The 18596-nt window shown below is 33.3% G+C and overlaps 2 protein-coding genes across 3 annotated transcripts; one reads left to right on the top strand and one right to left on the bottom strand.

The window, feature by feature from the left end:
* The first annotated feature begins 2990 nt into the window (after positions 1-2990).
* On the top strand, positions 2991-9625 carry LOC133287098 (transcription factor EMB1444-like). 2 transcript variants are annotated; one of them, XM_061484655.1, is made up of 11 exons: positions 2991-3658; positions 4672-4842; positions 4929-5013; positions 5167-5208; positions 5709-5768; positions 6510-6632; positions 6841-8037; positions 8140-8247; positions 8632-8772; positions 8945-9070; positions 9392-9625. In XM_061484655.1, exons 1-11 carry the CDS (start codon positions 3564-3566, stop codon positions 9479-9481), a joined length of 2238 nt encoding a protein of 745 aa, XP_061340639.1. In that variant the 5' UTR covers positions 2991-3563; the 3' UTR covers positions 9482-9625. The 2 variants fall into 2 exon arrangements, with proteins under 2 accessions (XP_061340639.1, XP_061340640.1); XM_061484656.1 differs by having other exon boundaries at positions 6513-6632.
* Positions 9626-13228: 3603 nt separating this feature from the next.
* On the bottom strand, positions 13229-16357 carry LOC133287100 (uncharacterized). Its single transcript, XM_061484658.1, has 5 exons — positions 16162-16357; positions 14691-14805; positions 13905-13994; positions 13718-13816; positions 13229-13577 (listed from the first exon to the last, which is right to left on the bottom strand). Exons 1-5 carry the CDS (start codon positions 16227-16229, stop codon positions 13476-13478), a joined length of 474 nt encoding a protein of 157 aa, XP_061340642.1. The 5' UTR covers positions 16230-16357; the 3' UTR covers positions 13229-13475.
* Positions 16358-18596: the final 2239 nt, after the last annotated feature.

Below are 18596 nucleotides of genomic sequence, written 5' to 3' on the forward strand. Positions count from 1 at the left end.
ATCCTCTGCTTCTGCGAAATTGCGTGCAAGGCCCCAGGCAGCATGGAAAGTCTCGGGTAAATGTGCTTGCACATCACTACGCACCTTTGGTTTTAGCCCCGAGATAAACATGTTTTTTCGAAGGCCGTCTGTTATGCCGTGTACTTTACTTGACATAGTTTCGAATGTCGCTTGGTAGTCACGGACCGATCCTGTTTGGGTCAGCCGGCATAATGCTCCTGCTGGATCCTCATAAACTGTTGGGCCATATCTGTTGATTATGGCTATCCGAAAGTCTCTCCAGGTTGCAATTAGTCCTTCGCGAGACAGATTGTGGTACCAGCTTAAGGCTGGTGGATCTAGGTGGAAGGCGGCCAGACGGAGCTTCTCCGGTTCTGTGATTGAATAATATTCAAAATACTGGTCTACTGCGAATAACCAGTCTGTAGGGTCTCCTTGGGAAAACCGAGGGAATACAAGGAGGACCGATTTTGGCCGGTTCAGATCTGTACGTGGTGTACCTGGCCCAAGAACGCTACCTGAAGGTTGGTTGTTGCGCTGGGCTTCGAAGATAGCGGATATTTCGCGCTGGAACTGATCGAACCGGTGGTCTAGTTGCTCCTGGTTGGAGCGTTGCATCTGCATCATGAAGGTTTGCCGGTCCTCATTTGCGGATGTTATGAACGTAGTTAGCCGTTCCTCAACAGCGGTGATATGATCTTGCAGCTGAGCCATGCGGGTAGTCTTTTCAGCCATGGAGGTAAGTTCAGGAATGAAAGCACCAAAATGTAGGAAGATGAAGGGTAGTAGGAGAAGGAACGAATCGAGAAGATTGAGAAGAGAGGGAGATAAGAAAATTGTCAAACAACTCTATATCTTATTGAGGTTTGCTTTGCAATATTTAAAGAAGGTGCACATCCTAATCTAGAATTCAAATAACGAAAGTTGTTGAAACAACCAATCTTAAAATTACAAAGGAAAATAACAAATCCTAAAAATAGGGATATAAATAACTAATCTCCTAATTATAGTTAAGCTGCATGTTTATTGGAATTTAAATCAGAACAATTTGCAATGCTGGGCTTGGATCATGTGAGGTAGTCATCCAAGTGTTTTGGGCTGATCCGCGTGCGTTTGGGTTGTGTCCTGGTGGGCTGGGTCACAACAATCACAAATGTATCAAAAAAAATAAAAAATAGATAGGATCACAAAGATGCTCTTGATCAAATTTTTAACACAGTTATGTACTTGAGAATTTGAGATTGAATTGAACTCGATCACTAGTATGTTGAAATAAACCCTATCAAGTAATTCACAATCTTATAATAACAGCGTTAATTTTAAAAAGTTAATTTTAATATTAAAACAAAAATATAACTTGTCTAAGTCAAATTATGAATCTAAAATGATCTCATTTGATCAAAATTTTATCTAAAAAAGAGTACAAATATTTTAAAATAAAATATGGGGAATGATTTATTTACAAATTTTTTTTTTTTTACAAATTACACTATGTACTCCCGAAAGTACATTATTAACTGGGTGTATTTTCGAAAGTACATAGTGTAGTTTGTAAGAAAAAAATTATAAAGATAACTCTCCTCATAAAATATTATACATATACATAAATTCACAATAATTACAAGTTTCAAAAGGAGAAATCAGTTTAGTCTACGTGATTGAATTGTACGTGATGTTATAGTCTACTATTATACAAATATTTTAAAATTAATATCATTAAACTTAAATAAATGTAGTGATAAAAAATAAATAAAATTGTAAAGTTTCAAAAACTAATAAAATTTACATGTTGAAAATTAAATTAAAATAAGATTAATCTAAATCATGTTCCATGTAATCATGGACATGCTTAACTTGTCCGGTCTAAATCAAGATCAAGTAGAGGCCACAAAAATAAAAATCGGTGCACGATATGATCATAAAGGACAGCATGGCAGCAATTACAAGGGTTGGTTTCCCACAGGACTTAATTATAATGTGGCAAAGCAGGAATGGTTTGAAGTGATGAAAAAATAGGGAGGTTGAAGGTGTCACAACTTTAGGGCAATATGATCATTGTTGAAAAGGACCATAAAAGGGAAAGAGTACATTCACTAGAGGAAGAACTAAGCACGTCCTCCATTTGGTATGATGTTGTTGGCCATCAATTGACACCACCGTAAAATGTACTCATAACCCCAATTGGATTGTTCCCCCTTCCTCCTTTTACTCTTCTTTTGAATTTTCCCTTATGGGGAGGTTCTTAAAAGTTAAATATAAGGAAAACATTATTTTCATATTACATAAAGATAAGTTTTTTTCTTACACATTTTTTGATAATTGTATCACATTTTTCTTTTTCTTTTTTATTTTTTTAAATGGTGGAGTTCATAAATTTATCTATGTGACATGAGATAATATATCTCTTTTAAGATGAAATTAATAAAATTCTAAATATAAAGCTCAAATTAGCCTCTAACCCCTTCATAGAAAATTAGTTCCCTTTGGGGCTTTTGCCCTTTGTCTAGTTTAAGATAGGGAAAAAAGTATCTAATGTTACTTTAGATAACTTTGTCTAATGTTCATTGAAACGACGTCGTTTTGGAGTTGAAAAATAAAAAAATTAGAATGATAAAGACTATTATAACCCTGAAATAAATTAAAATTACAAAAACACCTTGATTTCCGTCCCAAAACGATGTCGTTTCGATGAACATTAGATAAAGTTATCTAAAGTAACTTTAGAAAAAACAAATATATTAAGATAGTAACAGTTTGCTATAATACGCACTAATACACCATGGTGCGCATGATTGCATGAATCAACGGTGCACATTGCCCCAATAAAAAAGCTAGATGAAACACACACTCTTCTCTCTATCTCTCTCTCTCACTCTGAAGGGTAAGCATGGAAAGAAAGAGCTTAATCGTAGCTTAAATATCAGAACTCTTTTTCGGTTCAATTCTCATTGTTTTTAAAGTCTAAAACTCTCTGAACTTCGAAATCTCTGTAACCATATTCGCCAACCCCTTTTGAGTATCGCTTCTTTGTTTGCAAATTCCTTCGCATTTCCAGAGAAATTCACCCTCAACACTTTCACATGTCGTCGGATATAAGCTAGATTAATTGCCACCTTTTTCTCACGCTTCCCTATTGGAATCTATCTACCTTCAAGAACCAAGGTGTTTGTTTACATGCACGTTATTCGATGACTAGTTGCAAGATTTACTACGTTAAGTCCAGTGCTGCAGTTTTTGTTTTCAGTGTAATAGTAGGTTTGGTTCTGTTTTAACGATTGTGAAGCAAAGTTCGAAGCTTTGGTTGGTGGGGTGGTGGAAATTTGCGTTGTGAGTGATGGGTGCGGATCGTCTGCTACTGCCAACAGTTGGACCGCCATTAAAACGGCGAGCTGGTTTGCGGAGGAAGCAGGCTGGAAGAGGGTCTTACAGGGGGAGCTAGGTCAACGTTGTGATTTGTGTGGGATTGGAAAGTTTTTTGTTGTTTTTGGAGGATTAATTGACGACCCTTTTTCTTTGGGGTGCTTTCGAGGTGTCAAAGTTTCTAACTTCTAAAGGGGAAGAAGATGGGTACCAACTTGCACCAAGTACTCAGAAGCCTCTGTTTCAATACTCATTGGAACTACGCCATCTTTTGGAAGCTCAAACGTCGTGCTCGAATGTATGTTACTGTTATTGTTACTAATATTATTTATTTCTCCTTCTCTTTGAGACCTATATGCATTGTATCTTTCCTTTGGTGTGTCTTTGTATCTACCCTCGTTTTCGATGTTGACAACTCAGATTATGTTAAATGAGGTGAAGTTGTAGTTTTGTGTTATTGCATCCTTTGATCTGAAATTTGACTTGGCCACTTCACGTACCGGGTTAATTTAATTGGTTGTATATCGTGAGATATATATAAAATTATTAATATAGTCTAACCAACAGCTTAAGTTTTTTGGTTAAATTAATTCTTTATATGGTATCAGAGCTTCTTCAGTGTCTCGGGTTCAATCCTCGTGCCTAATGCATCATCCACCTTTCAAAGTCCAATGGGCTCTTTTGTGAAGGGGCTTGTTAGAGATATATAAAACCATTAATATAGTCTCACCCACCAGCTTAAGCTTTTTGGTTGAATTGGTTATTTATATATATATATTTTCCAGTTTTCACCTAATATTATTCAGATTCTATTATGATTTTTTTATCAACTTTTAGTGTGAAAATTTTCATTGATTTTCATCCGTGTATTTTGTCCTTCTAAGTTTGGTGATTTCCATGTTTGTTTAGAATTTGAGCGTTTTTAACTAAGAAGAGCATGTATCGTGTGTCTAGGCTCTAGAATCGATATAATCACAATATTTTAATGAGTTTTTGCTCTTGGATGTTGACTATTTTGGATTAAGGAAAATATTGTGTTCTAAAAGCGTCTTGTTTGATGAATTGTAATTCTTATTGTCTATTGAAAATGCTTTATGTTACTTTCATTGTAGCTTATTTGAAATGGGATAAGGGTTGCATTTGTTGGCCTTGTCATCATTCATTTTGTATTAAGTGTAGTTGGTGGTAAACACATTACTGTTTAGTGATATAAGTTTGCACGTATTTTGGCAATTCGTTTGTTGGTTAAAGATGTACTTAGCATAAAGAGTTATATTACATAATACATCCCTTAAACTTTCTGGCTTGCAGGATCTTGACATGGGAGGATGCTTACTATGACAATCTTCATGATTATGACTCTTCAGGGAACAAGTACTGCCAGAAGACCTTGGAACAGATTGGTAGTAGTCAATTTTCGTATGACGCTATAGGGTTAGCTGTGGCAAAGATGTCATATCATGTATATTCGATAGGGGAAGGGTATGACTAATCATATGTAACATTGGCACTATTTAAGATTAGATATTCTTTTATGTGACATTTATCCTAATATCCTATCTTTATAGTATTGTTGGACAGGTAGCTGTTACTGGAAAGCATCGGTGGATCTGTGCAGATGATCAAGTTACAGGTTCTGGCTTGTCTTTTGAGGTGAGGATTCTTGTTATTCAATGTTTCACTGATGATCTTTCAGCCTTCGAAAGTTTAAAGTTCTCTAATTGGTACCAGATAGTATCATGTCATTATCTGACCAATCTTCCAATCATTCTCATTCCTTTGCCCCTTTTTTGGTTTAATTTTCAGTTTGCTGATGGGTGGCAGTCTCAGTTTTCTGCTGGAATCAGGGTAAGTTAACTGATTTACTATTAACATTCGTGGGCATCAAAAACTTGAAGAATGAGCTTTCTATTTCTACCCAGAAATTAGAATTACCTCATCACTAAGCCACTAGGATTGATCTAGTGTCCAGGGATGTGGGTAGTTTGTATGAAGTTACAGGTTTGAATCTCAGTACCACCATTGTATCCAAAAAAAAAAAAAAAAAATTGCCACAGAACTCAGATTACTAAAACTAAGGATAATGGATGAGTATATTTGGAAAACTGTGATTAATATGATAATAGACTCAATATGACAAATTATCAAGCCACTGCAGGACTCTGGCTTATATTCTCATTTCACTAGATTCAACCAAACTGCATTGCAACCGTACTATGTTGGATCCATTCTAGTGCACTTTGTTTTGGAAAACTAGCGGTTCTCTTTTAGAAGATAATTTCCAAGTCTGAGTCACTGTACTTTGTTTCTATTAAGATTTTTCATTAATAAAGCTCTTTTCCTTGTAGACGATTGTTGTTGTAGCTGTAGTCCCACTTGGTGTTGTTCAGCTGGGCTCTCTAAATAAAGTAAGATGAGTATTGTCTTCTTTAGTTTTATTTGTTCTGCTTGAGCACCATGTTGTTGGTTAATGTGGTTCAAGAAAGCATCTATTATCTCTTTACGATGCTATGCATAAAAGACTTAGTATTCAGGATTTTAAAATTTATTCGCACTCTTTTGCTTCGGTGTATCATAACTATTTAGATAGCATGACTTGCTTGTATTTGTTCTCCATCTTTCTTTAATTGCCGACTGTTGATTGAGATATTGGTTAAATACTTTTATAATCCTAATTATACACACGTGCTAGGTAAATATGCGTATGTAATTTAGTTCAAAACCTTAAGAGAAATAGGTGAGAAAGTTGGTGCCTTTGGTTAAATACTTCTATAATCCTAATCATACACCCTTGCTTTTGGTGTCTTTTTGTCTTCTTTTTTCTATGATTTTGTTGCCTAAATTGGCAGAAAGTTGATTACTTAATCTGGAATTAGCTGATCAGTTTTTATTAGGGACTCGTGCCTAATTGCTTCTCTTTCTCACTGGAATACTTTTATGAGCTTAACATGCAAGTTTTTAGTTCTAAAATCTTATAGGTCTTGTGCTTAATTTTCTGTTTATAATGTAGTTGAATTTTTATTTTCTCTTGCCATGAGCTATTCTATGATTTTGATGGATTTTAGAAAATTTCCTGTATGAGTTTATATGGAAGTCCCTTTATTATTGAAATATTTAATAATTCGCGCCTCTTCTGCCATCTCTGGTAGCAGGTGGTTGAAGATATGGGGGTTGTAACTCATATCAGAAATCTTTTTTTGTCTACGCAAGATTACTCAATAGGCCATGTTTCTAGTCAAAGACAGACTAGTTTGAAAAATTCTTCATCTCTGGTAAGCTTCTGATTTCTTTCTCTCCATATGCCTGTATCTGCATGCTGCATGAAAGTCCAAATATGAGTAGGCAAGGGGTCTGTGTGACCATTGGCATGGGCATTTTTGCACATACTTATATAGCAAGCAAGTGGAGCTATGTCATAATTACTTTTAACCCAGATGCATTGATCATTATCATGAGGTTTGCATTTCTTACTTTTTTCAGCCGGATGTATTGAAAGGAAAATTTTGTTCAGATATTATGCCTGCTTGCTTACATGATACAGAGAAAATCATGAAGAGTGAAACAATGGACGTTTCAATGCCCCTTCAATGTTCTGGGAAGAACTATTCACCTCATTCTGCGTATGAGAAAATGGCTGGTAATATGGCCAAGCATGACGGACCTGAATTTTGCGATGATGAAAGTTCCATTTTGCTTCAGTCGATATCCAATATGATGAATATGGAGCATAAGGAATTTGAAGAGATGAGACCTCTAAATAGGAGGAAGTGTGAAGGGGGCAGTAGTGGCTCCAAAGATATGAGGTTGGAATTGAAAAAAAGTATCTCATCATTTTTACACAACTCTGTTAGGGATAATGCTAGCTTCAATGATTTAACATGTCTGTCAGAAAAAGTCAGACTTGATTCCGTTTGCTTTCCTTCAGTTTTTTTTGATGCGCTTGTTTGTGAAAGTGATGAGTTGCATTATGTGGATATTAACCATAAAGGGGTGTTGAATTTCGCCAGACCTTCAGATGCAAACTCCCAAAAGCATATAAAAAAGTCAAAGTTTAAGACTGAGCCTAGTGACAAGGATGCCTCATACAAGTTGAAGTTCCCTGCTGGCTGTGAGCTACACGATGCACTTGGACCAGCTTTTTTGAAAGGAAGTAAATATTTTGATTGGGTGGCACAGGTTAATCAAGATGCGAAAACTGTGGATATACAAGATGAGATTAGTACCAGCCAATTGACTTCTGAATCTCGTCCAGAGCATCTTTTGGAAGCAATGATGGCCAACACTTGCCATAGTATTAATGATATTAATAGTGAGTTATCATTTTGTGCATCAATGCAATCTGCATTGGCCTCTGGAAAAAATGCTGAAGCTTCTATTCACAATGTGCATATTGTGGATTCAGAAGGCTGTTCAGTGGACCAGCCCTCTCTTGTCAGAGAGGACAAACACTATTGTCTGAGTTCATCATCAGGGATATGTGGTGTTATGTCCCCAAAAGGTGTTTCATCTACATGTCCTAGTTCATATAGTGAGCAGTTTGAAAGGTCTTCTGAACCAGCTAAGAACAGAAAGAAGAGGGCTAGGCCTGGGGAAAGTTGTAGGCCTCGTCCAAGGGACCGGCAACTGATCCAAGATCGTGTTAAGGAATTGAGAGAGCTGGTGCCAAATGGAGCAAAGGTATCTTGCTATAATCTGTTTGCTATCCGTCTTTTGGTTTTGATTTTATGATGGTTGCAGTTCTGGTTCATGCAGCTAAATTTTTTAATATATCTTCAACAGTGCAGTATTGATTCACTACTGGAGCGCGCAATAAAGCACATGCTCTTTCTCCAAAGCATAACTAAGCATGCTGACAAGCTAACTAAATTTGCTGATACAAAGTCAAAGGTAAGGTTTAAGGGGTTTTGGGAAATGCATTCTCTGGTCCATGGTCTATAAATAAATTAACCGAGTATATTTCTGATCAAGTAGGGATCAATATTTGAACTTTAAAGATATGCATACCTACCTGATTATGGTTAATGACAAATTAACTGATTTCTCTCTCTGGTTTAATACCAAAGGAAAACAATGACATTTTCTTCTTTTCCTTAACATGTTCCCATTGGTCATACTTCAATTAGACCATAAGATTTTATTTATTTAATTGCTACATAGGATAGCAAGTTTTTGTGTGCAAAGGACCCATTCAGAAACTGTTGCTTTACTTCCATCCAACATTTTCTGCATGTGGACTTATCTCCATTGTTTAACACTAGTGCAATTTTGCAGTTGCATCACATTGAAACAGACATTCTTGGATCCTCTAGTTATGAGCAGGGTTCAAGTTGGGCAATGGAGGTAGGGGGTCATCTCAAAGTTCATTCAATATTAGTGGAGAATCTTAGCAAGAATGGACAAATGCTTGTTGAGGTATGTATGTATGACTTAAAAATTACAACTTGAGTTATAATGATTGATTATAAAATTATAATAGACAAGTACAATAGAAAAACTCCTCCTGACGAGAAATAGTGCTCATAGTCAAATACCAATAATCAGCTACTGAGTATGCTCTCTATTCTAATTATGGCTTTTGTTGCAGATGCTCTGTGAGGAGTGCAGCCATATTCTTGAAATAGCAGAAGCTATAACAAGCTTGGGCCTTAAAATTTTGAAGGGCGCTACAAAAGCTCATGGTGAAAAGATCTGGATATGCTTTGTTGTTGAGGTAGGATCAGAACTAGATTGTAAGATTTATTTTCTATGCAGTTAAACCTACTTACTACACTATTTACTTATTCATAGGACTGAAGAACTTACATAAAATTACTGGATACTTGGTCTATAACTTCATTAAAAATATGTTGCAAAATTATTGCATACAAATTGTTGTGAAGTCTTTCTTATATACAACGGCAACTTTATATAAACCTTGTACATTCCATAAGAGCTTTATGTAGTGAAGTTCTAAATAATTATGCTTAAGTCATGGCTGCAAGTCCTCTTAGTATTTAGCAATTGTTGTTGATGAGCAAATTGTCTGTGACAGGGTCAAAACAACAGAAATGTACACAGATTGGATATCTTGTTGCCACTTGTTCAAATACTGCAATCCAAGACCACTATGTGTTCACAATAAGTGGTTGATTCCTGGGAACTTGGTGGCCCTTCGTTGGCTACTGTAACTCATTCTTGATCTCTGAAATGATGCTCAGAATCTTCTATTCTCTACAACATTTCTAATTAGTGTGTTAAGACTCCGCTTGCTGGTTTTCTTATGTTTTTGTTGGAATATGTGATTGTCATTTGTTAGGTCTGACATTGAAAACAACACAATGCGCACATCTTGGTGTCACTTTTTTATGTTTCAGACTTAAACCAAAGGATGTCATTTGATGCAAAAAAAATTCTCTCTCTTCAACCACTTCCCCCATTCTCTCTCTTTCCTCTTTCCATCATGTTTGGCTTATTACTATCCAATGGTTACTATCCAATATATATAGATTAAATCTAACTTCACCTAGGGGTGTAAAATGCATCACATTGTCTATGAGGAACCTAAGTCAGGTCAAGTCTAATATATGAGCTTTGATTTTCTTATGAGAATTCTTTGCTTATGTTGTGACTTAACTAATAGTGAATTTCACATTTATTAAAAAAAGAAAGAAAAAAAAAAGCTTTGCATGAAAATCGATCGATCACAACATGAGAAAATATTTTTCATCCAATATGAGAAGTGTTTTTCCCTTAATATATATGGTAAAATAGAATAACTTCTGGCCTAAAAAACTTTTTTTATAAAATGTGCTGTAGGTCTATTTTTATAAGGCTTGATCTATAGGCTTATATTATACTATTTATGTTATTTAAAATTAATTAATTAATTATATAAATACTTTTGATTAATAAAATAATATTATTTAATTTAATTTTTAATGAATATTGAAGTCATAGCAGTCATTATTTGACATAAGCATTATAATAAAAATAATTTGTTAAAAAAATTTAGATTTACTATTTATTTTATCAATGCACCAAATATTATGAATGCATTATTCATATCATATTTATAAGATCGCGAGATTTTTTTTATTAGAAGAATTAGATCACAAAATTTCTTAACTATTAGCCATCATAAAAGATCTATGTCTACCTTCAAAACTTTACATAATTTTGATAATAAATCCTCTCATGTCTTATTTTAAGATGATTATATCATGCGAAAGATTTCAAGCATTTATTCATAGATTAATGGTCGGCAATAATTTTCACTTTTTCATTTTACAAACTTCATTGTTGAAAATATGACATTAATCTGCCTATTTTTATAAGGCTTGATCTACAATAGGCTTATATTATACTATTTATTTTAATTAAAATAAATAAAATAATTACTTAAATAGTTTTAGTTAATAAAATAATTTATTTTATTTATTTTTTCTAATTCTTAATAAATGTTGAAGTCGTAGCATTTTTTTTTTTTGGTAAACAAAGTCATAGCATTTAACATCAGTCATTATTTGACATAAGCATTATAATAAAAATAATGTTAATTTAGATTTACTATTTATTTTATCAATGCACCAAATATTATGAATGCATTATTCATATCATATTTATAAGATAACGAGATTTTTTTTTTGGTAATCCATAACGAGATTTTTTTTTATTAGAAGAATAAGATCACAAAATTTCTAAACAATTAGCCATCATAAAAGATCTATGTGTAATGATATATTTTTAAAAGAATAAAGATCTATTATTTTTTTTACATAATTTTGAGAATAAATCCTCTCATGTCTTATTTTAAGATGATTATATCATATGAAAGATTTCAAGCATTCATTCATAGATTAATAGTCAGCAATCAAAATGATAATTTTAATTTTTTTTATTTTACAAACGTCATCATTGAAACTATGACATTAATCTATAAATAACTGAATGAAATCTTTCACATCCTAGAATCTATTCCCTAATTAAAATATGATTTATATTTTTGTGGAATAATGCTGAAAGTGCATAGAAAAATAAATAAACAAAAGGGTTTAAAGTTTTTAAAGTTATTTTAGATAATTTTATTTAATGTTTACCAAAATACATATATAAAAGTGTGTCCATGTTTCCTTTTTCTCTCTCTTTTCTTCACATGTGTTCACATGGATCCTCACACACTTTGACACTAAATCTTAAACGTTGATTTTTGTAAATCTAACGATTATAATTTATTAGAAATTTATAATTAATTAATAAATGTGACCCAATAAATAATAACCGTCAATCTGACAAAAATTAACGGTTAAAATTTGATGTCAAACTTTTTAATTTGATACCGATGCCAAAGGATCATGTTCCTATAAAAATAACAAAATACATAATTTCTATAATAAGGATTTTAAGCACCTTTTTATAGACCAATCACAAATCAATTCAAAATTTTAAATCCTAAAAATAAGAAAAATTCTTCAAAATAAATATAACAGTAGTTACCTTCTAAAAATAAAATAAAAACTTAAAAATAATTAATTAACTTATTGTCCTATAATTCCAAATCCAAAACACATTTGCAATCTTAGATTCCAAATCAAACCAAATTTATTACTTTCCAATTTTTTTTCTAATAAATTACAATAAAATCTGTTGCTTCATTTGTATCAAGATTTGGTTGTAATATATAAGATTTCAAAATACTACTATTTAACCCCACCTTTCTTGAATTAGCTCATTAATTGCTTGCAGCCTTGTACCATGTATAATAGACCAACTCTATATGCATCTTGAATCAATCCATCATTTTTCATGACTAAGTTTAGAATTTTTTTTGGTGAAAACTAAGTTTAGAATTTTGGTGATCTTATTCTGGCATTTTCACCTTTTTGCCCCTCATTAATTATTTAATAATCATTTTGCCCCTGATTGGAAACTATCTACCAATCTGCCCCTCTTTAATCGACTACTTTGCATGTTTAATCGACTAAATGGTTGTTGGAAGATTTAATCGACTAAATCTCCCTACTTAATCGATTAAAATCATACTGACTTTTTTTGTTGTTGTCAAATATGGAGATTTAGTCGACTAAATTGGGAGATTTAGTCGACTAAATTGGGAGATTTAGTCGACTAAATCTCCCAACAACCATTTTTTGTCTGTTTTGGCCATTTAGTCGATTAAAAATGCAAGGTAATCGATTAAAGAGGGGCAGATTGATAAATAGTTTCGAATTAGGGGCAAAATGATTATTAATTAATTAATAAGGGGCAAAAGGGTGAAAAAGCCTCTTATTCTTCTACTTAAAAATAAATAAATAAAAACAACTTTGTAATCTTATGAATGGGATGTGAAATGTATTCATAGCATTTTGCACATTTATAAAATAAATAGTAAATCTGAGTTTCTTTAACCAATTACTTTTTTGGGAGTTATTAATCTTATGTCACATAAGATAGGTATTTTATGTGAGTGAAACAAAGTTGTGGGGCCCAAAATTTTTAAAAAAAAAAAAGAAAAAGAAAATATGGGCACAAGATTCTATGAGTGTGCAACATAAGACAATTATCTTATGTGACATAATACAACTATTTCCCTACTTTTTTAAGTATATTGGATGGGTTTTATTTATGTCATGTAACAGTAAAATTACATTGTCTCCTACCCTCACATTGATAAATGGGCTACCCTTTATTTTATTTTATTTTCCTCTCACCTGGTGGGTCCCGCTTCTGAACGAGTGTCTAGAAATAAGATTTTGTTTTCTTGTTACTTGATACTAATAAACCCTATATTGGATATATGTGCATTTTGTTGCATATTACTCGCTACATATTCCTCAGCATTTTGGATAATATTCCAAGCCTTGCACGATTTCAAAATCAAAGTGGCATTGATATCTGTCGTCATATCTTTAAATAAGTAAACCGAAACCACGTAATCATATAATTTTGCTTACAATAACATCTGTCCATAAATATATATAATCCACGCGAGACAGATGCTACATCTACAATACTGGTAGGAGATTTGTTCCGAACCAGACCAACACCCAAGCCAAGGCCTGGGGAATTGAAGAATGGCATTGAGCAACCAGGAAACAACCCGAGAACCCCTTGCAAAATGAATCTTCAAATTGCGGCTACTAATAGGTTTTTGTTTTGGGAGCCTTCTTCTTTGGTTGTCTTCTAGGAATGGAATTTTTCATCCCAATAAAAACCAACAAAGCACCAAAGAGAGCCATATTCTGCAAAGAGTAATAATATTTGATAAACAATTGCAGCAATAGATGAAGTAACATTGTGACAACAGCTTGAATTTGGGCATGCTGATATATATATATATATATATATATATATATATATATTAAGAACCCACTGCTCTGACCTGTGTAAATTTGAGGAAAAATGGAGTAAATTCTTTGTCCTCACTGTCATAATTGTAGAAATCATACAGTATCGGAGTAGCAATCATCTGATGCAAAAGCTACAGGGAGAAAAGCCATAGCTTAAAAAACTGAACATTTGAGATGAAAGCCAATTTCAATTTCATAGAGAAAAGTAAAAATACAAACCAAAAGGAAAGCTCCAAAAGAGCTGCCAAATATGAAGAGAATCCCTCCAATGCCCTTGAGAGCAATAGCCCCAGCAACTAATAATTTCATCTGTTCATCACATCAATTATATAAGTAAGTGTTCTAGCGTACAAAACAAAGTAGTAGGCATGCAAAAATGAGTACTTGATCAGATGCAGGGACATGTTGATAAAAGTACGCACTATATGCAAGTAATGATGCATGAAAATTCAATTATTTTCCACTCTGATGTTTCATAACTTTCCCACCGCCTGCCCCTGCCTCCACCCATTTCACTTTTCAAAACAGTTATAAGATTTTTTTTTAAACTATTTTTCTTTTTACTTTAATGATTCATGTCCAACACAAACACAATCATATCGCCTGCTGAGAACCCAAAATTGAGTATGGGAAAGCAGTCAAGCAACACTAATCAGTAAGTCTCAAGGCCAAGGCCAAAATGACATGCCATATATTGGTTAATACTTTGTTCATACTACACGATAGTCTTATTTAAATCTGTGCAATTACGAAGGCAAAAGCATTATTAAATACCCCGGTGGATGTTTCATCAACCATTAACAACACCCAACATAATAACAGAAAAATGCAATAACATTATTAAATTCACAAGCAGTCTCCAACTCCAAGCCACACTCTTATTTAATTTAACCACCTTGTCCTCATTCTTCTGTTTCTATCTAAGAACTTTCTTTTTATCTGTTTTGTTGTGTTTTAATCATGCTTTCCAGAAACGAATATTGAGCAAGAGAACGAGAGACTAACATCAATTTCAGGAATTTGAAAGCCAACTCGAGAATGGACTTGATATATAAAGGTATCAAACTTTGGTCTGATTGCTTTTGCTGCAGGTCCCCCATCAACTCCATATTCATTAAATCTGTATCAGTATAAAAAGGAGGGAGGAAAAATAAACAAAAGCCAGAACATAAAGTAACAATCGAGTGCTTCCAGAATTAAAATGTCAAATGGAAAGAATTTTCAACTTCTAATTTCTGATGAAATGTAAACAGAGAACAGTAGCAAGCAACAGTAACACCATCAACTTTCCAAAAAGTATAATGAATAAGCCTTGAAATCAGGCACTTATTGAATATGAGATATCCAATTTTATTAGAAATTAAAAATGGCAAAGTATAGAAAAGAAAGGGCCACAGTCCAAAACAAAGAAGGCCACTTCATTCAGAAGGCATACAGTCCACTAGCAACGGAAATCAGAAATTCAGTGTGAAATATAGATCCTACATTTTGTCTCCCTCAATCCCAAAACAAAGACAAACAAAGTACAAACGCTCTCTGTTACTTGATATGAGATAAATCTCATGAGGGTGCCCCAAACAGGATAGCGTCAAGGTTTAACAAATGAAGACCAAATGTTTATACACGGATGTATCCCCCCACCCAAGATATAGTTATTTTTAGCTCAAGGACTTATTATACTCAAGATCTGCATAATGGTCAGTTTGTTACACTAAAACACTTACTAAAAAAAGAGATTGAAAACTTCAGGGATGAGTTTTATTTGAAAATTTGAATTTTGATTGAAATTCAGCTACTATTAATCAACTAAAATTGACATTGATTTCCCAGTTTCACAAATAACACATTATAAACAAAAATAAACAGATAAATACCCTCTATAATATCACAACTTACAAGTTACTTGACAACCAACAACAATTGCATGGTTCCCAGCTTACTTAGTAATTCGTAACAACATATAACAGCACACAAGGCCGTTGATGTTCATTTTTAAAGCATTAAAACAATTCTATAACCTCAGCAGTAATCATCAAAGATTGCAACAACACTACAATAACAGCAATTATAAACCAATCATGCAAGAGGATGATCTAACCATTATACTAAGGAAATAAATGCATGCATATAATAAATCTGATACCATGACATGTAAGAGAATCGCATAAAATATCATCAAAACAAACAAATAAATGAATTGTGGTTCCCTTTAGTTGAACAACGTTAAAAGCACAACTTATTCAGCCTCAAACGACAGAAACACAGATCTGCTCAGTCATTTTGCTCAGACAAGGAGTTCAAGCATTGAACATAACTGATCCAAGCAGGGTAACTACCACAACAACCGAGTCAGTAGAATAATGCTCACTAAAAAACCATAAATTTTCTGCAATCAAAAAAATCAATCAACATGCATAGATTAAAAATGAAAAAAAAAAAACGAAAAGAAAAGAATCAGCGCAGAATATGAACTAACTCTTGGTAAGCAGAGAGAATGAAAACGGAGGCGAAAAGGACTCTTCCAAGAAATGAAGCGAAGGCCATAACAATAGTAGAGAGAGAAAGCAAGAGAGAGAAAGAGAGGAAATCTAGGGTGCCCTGATAAATGCTATGGTTTTTCTTTTCCCGGTCAGAGAAGAGAGAGAGAGAAGGAGCGAGCGAAGCGAAAATTGAAAAACGAAAAGGGTGAAGAAGGGTAAATCGGTCACCTACCTTTCGGCGGCAATGGGCTAATTGTAATGGTAGAAGGGGCCCAATTGGCCGCATTTATTTATGGGTAATATAAGTAGCGAATTCTATTCTAGTTCTCCTTTCACTACATAAAGTTTTGGAAAAATTATTTTTTCTTTTTAAATAACATAATTTTTATCATTTCACTCTCACAAAGAATTAGGATCCATACTTTTATATTTTTTTGTCTATTCTCTTTTCTCCTTTATCTATCTCTTTCTTTCACTTCAAATGATACAATTTTACATTTTTTAAAATGATATACATTTTTTTGTAAAAAAAATCTGTAGCAATCGATTTAATTATGTACTCTTAGCAGTATATAATTATAATGGTAAAATAATTTATTTTTTCTTTTCGCCATGCCAATTTATAATGTCTACAAAAAAGAAAAAAAAACTTTATCATTGCAACATATATAGCTAGAATTGGTTGCTACAAAAAAAATTATTTGCAACAACAATAAAAAAATGTACCAAGTATCATGCGGCAGGACGAAAAAAAAATTCCTGGCCATAGATCGAAATTTGTGCTTATATGGTTTTTGTTTTTGGAGTTTGCATTTGTCATTTAACATGACACAACAAAATTTCTTACACACACAATATTTTTGCGGGGCCCACACTTTTTGAAGAAAAAAAATTAAGGCATGTAAAACGAATCTCTATAACATTACACAATCACTTTTTCTATAACATAACTCTTCTAAACCCTTTGTTTTTTTATCTTTTGATGGGTTTTGCAGACAAATTCCTTATGTCCCACTGGAGGGCTCATCAAGCCCTTTATTTACTTATTTTAACTTTATAAACCTAGTAGTACTAGTATTAGGTGTTGTTTGGTTGAGGAGATTCTGTAATTTTCCTAGGCAAATCAACTTGGGAATTCAGTTTGTCTTTGTTTGGTACGACAGATTTGGAAAGTTGCCCATCTATGCCATTTGCATGGTATTTGCTCATTTGATCGATAAAGCTAGACATTGGCACTGTTGAGAAAGAGAACTTGGAGATGGGTTTTTGTGGATATCTGTCTAACTTGAAAATTGCAAATTTAAAGCAACCGAAAATACCCTTCTAATATTATCTTGGTTTTGTGGTCAGCAACCCCCCACTTCTTACTTGGTACCCTATTTACACAAGCTGCAAGCTTTTCTATAACAATGCTTTCAAGCAGCTTCTTACTTGCAGAAACAATAACATACATCAAATAACAAAGAAACAACATTAAAAATATAGAACCAGACATGTTTTCTGTTAGCCCCTGTAATAATGTTCTTCTTGGTTTGGTTGCAGGAGATCCATCAGCATCAATAATGAGGCTGAGAATGCAGGTGTCAAAGAAATAGAATCTGGTGAGGAAGTTGAAGATTATTTCATCCCAGATATTCAATCACTTCTGCAGTTGAGGGAAAAATATTGCATTCAGTGTCTTGAGCTACTTGGAGAATATGTTCCCAAGAACCTGCTTCTTTGTTGGGAACAATGACATAGACAACGATGCTTGGGACTCCCTTCCATTCTGATGAAGCTACTGCTCTTTGCACGAGACTGGCTATGGCTACCTAATTTGGATCTGAAAAATAAGCAATTGAATTATAGAGAGAAATCGAAGAGAAGTGTATTGGGGTTAAATTTGTAATTTTATATCATTTACCCATCAATATTTTTTCCTAAACCAAACATAGGTTTTCAAAATTTTCATAAATTTTCCTGGTAAAATTTCATCCAACCAAACTACTTTTTTTTTAACTTCCCCATCTATTTAAGTTTTCCTGTAATTACATTTCCCTGGTGAACTAAAATATACTCGTGAATCAAACACCACCTTAAGGTTTTTTAAATAGTGTAATATGTTTGTTATGTTGCATGTACAATTTTTCTCATGCAACATAAATTTTTTTGCTGAAACCCACTACAAAAAAATATATAACCGAGTTTCATTCACTTTTTGTATGTGCATGAGATGATTTTGTCTCAAGCAATATGAGATTCATATTTCTATTTTATATATTAGCATAATTATATTTTTTTACTAATAAATATCAATTGGTATTGAGTTGATATTTACTATTCGATATTGATTGCCATATTACATACTACACCAAGCATGTGATTCAACTATTAAGGAATTTGTTCCAATTTATCCATTGGTTTCGAGTTCAAATTCCTAAGAATGTAGTTG

Source organism: Gastrolobium bilobum, unplaced genomic scaffold (genome assembly GCF_033153095.1).
Source record: "Gastrolobium bilobum isolate Gb01-03AN ecotype WA unplaced genomic scaffold, APGP_CSIRO_Gbil_v1 utg67590, whole genome shotgun sequence".
In the NCBI taxonomy this organism is placed as follows: Eukaryota; Viridiplantae; Streptophyta; class Magnoliopsida; order Fabales; family Fabaceae; genus Gastrolobium; species Gastrolobium bilobum.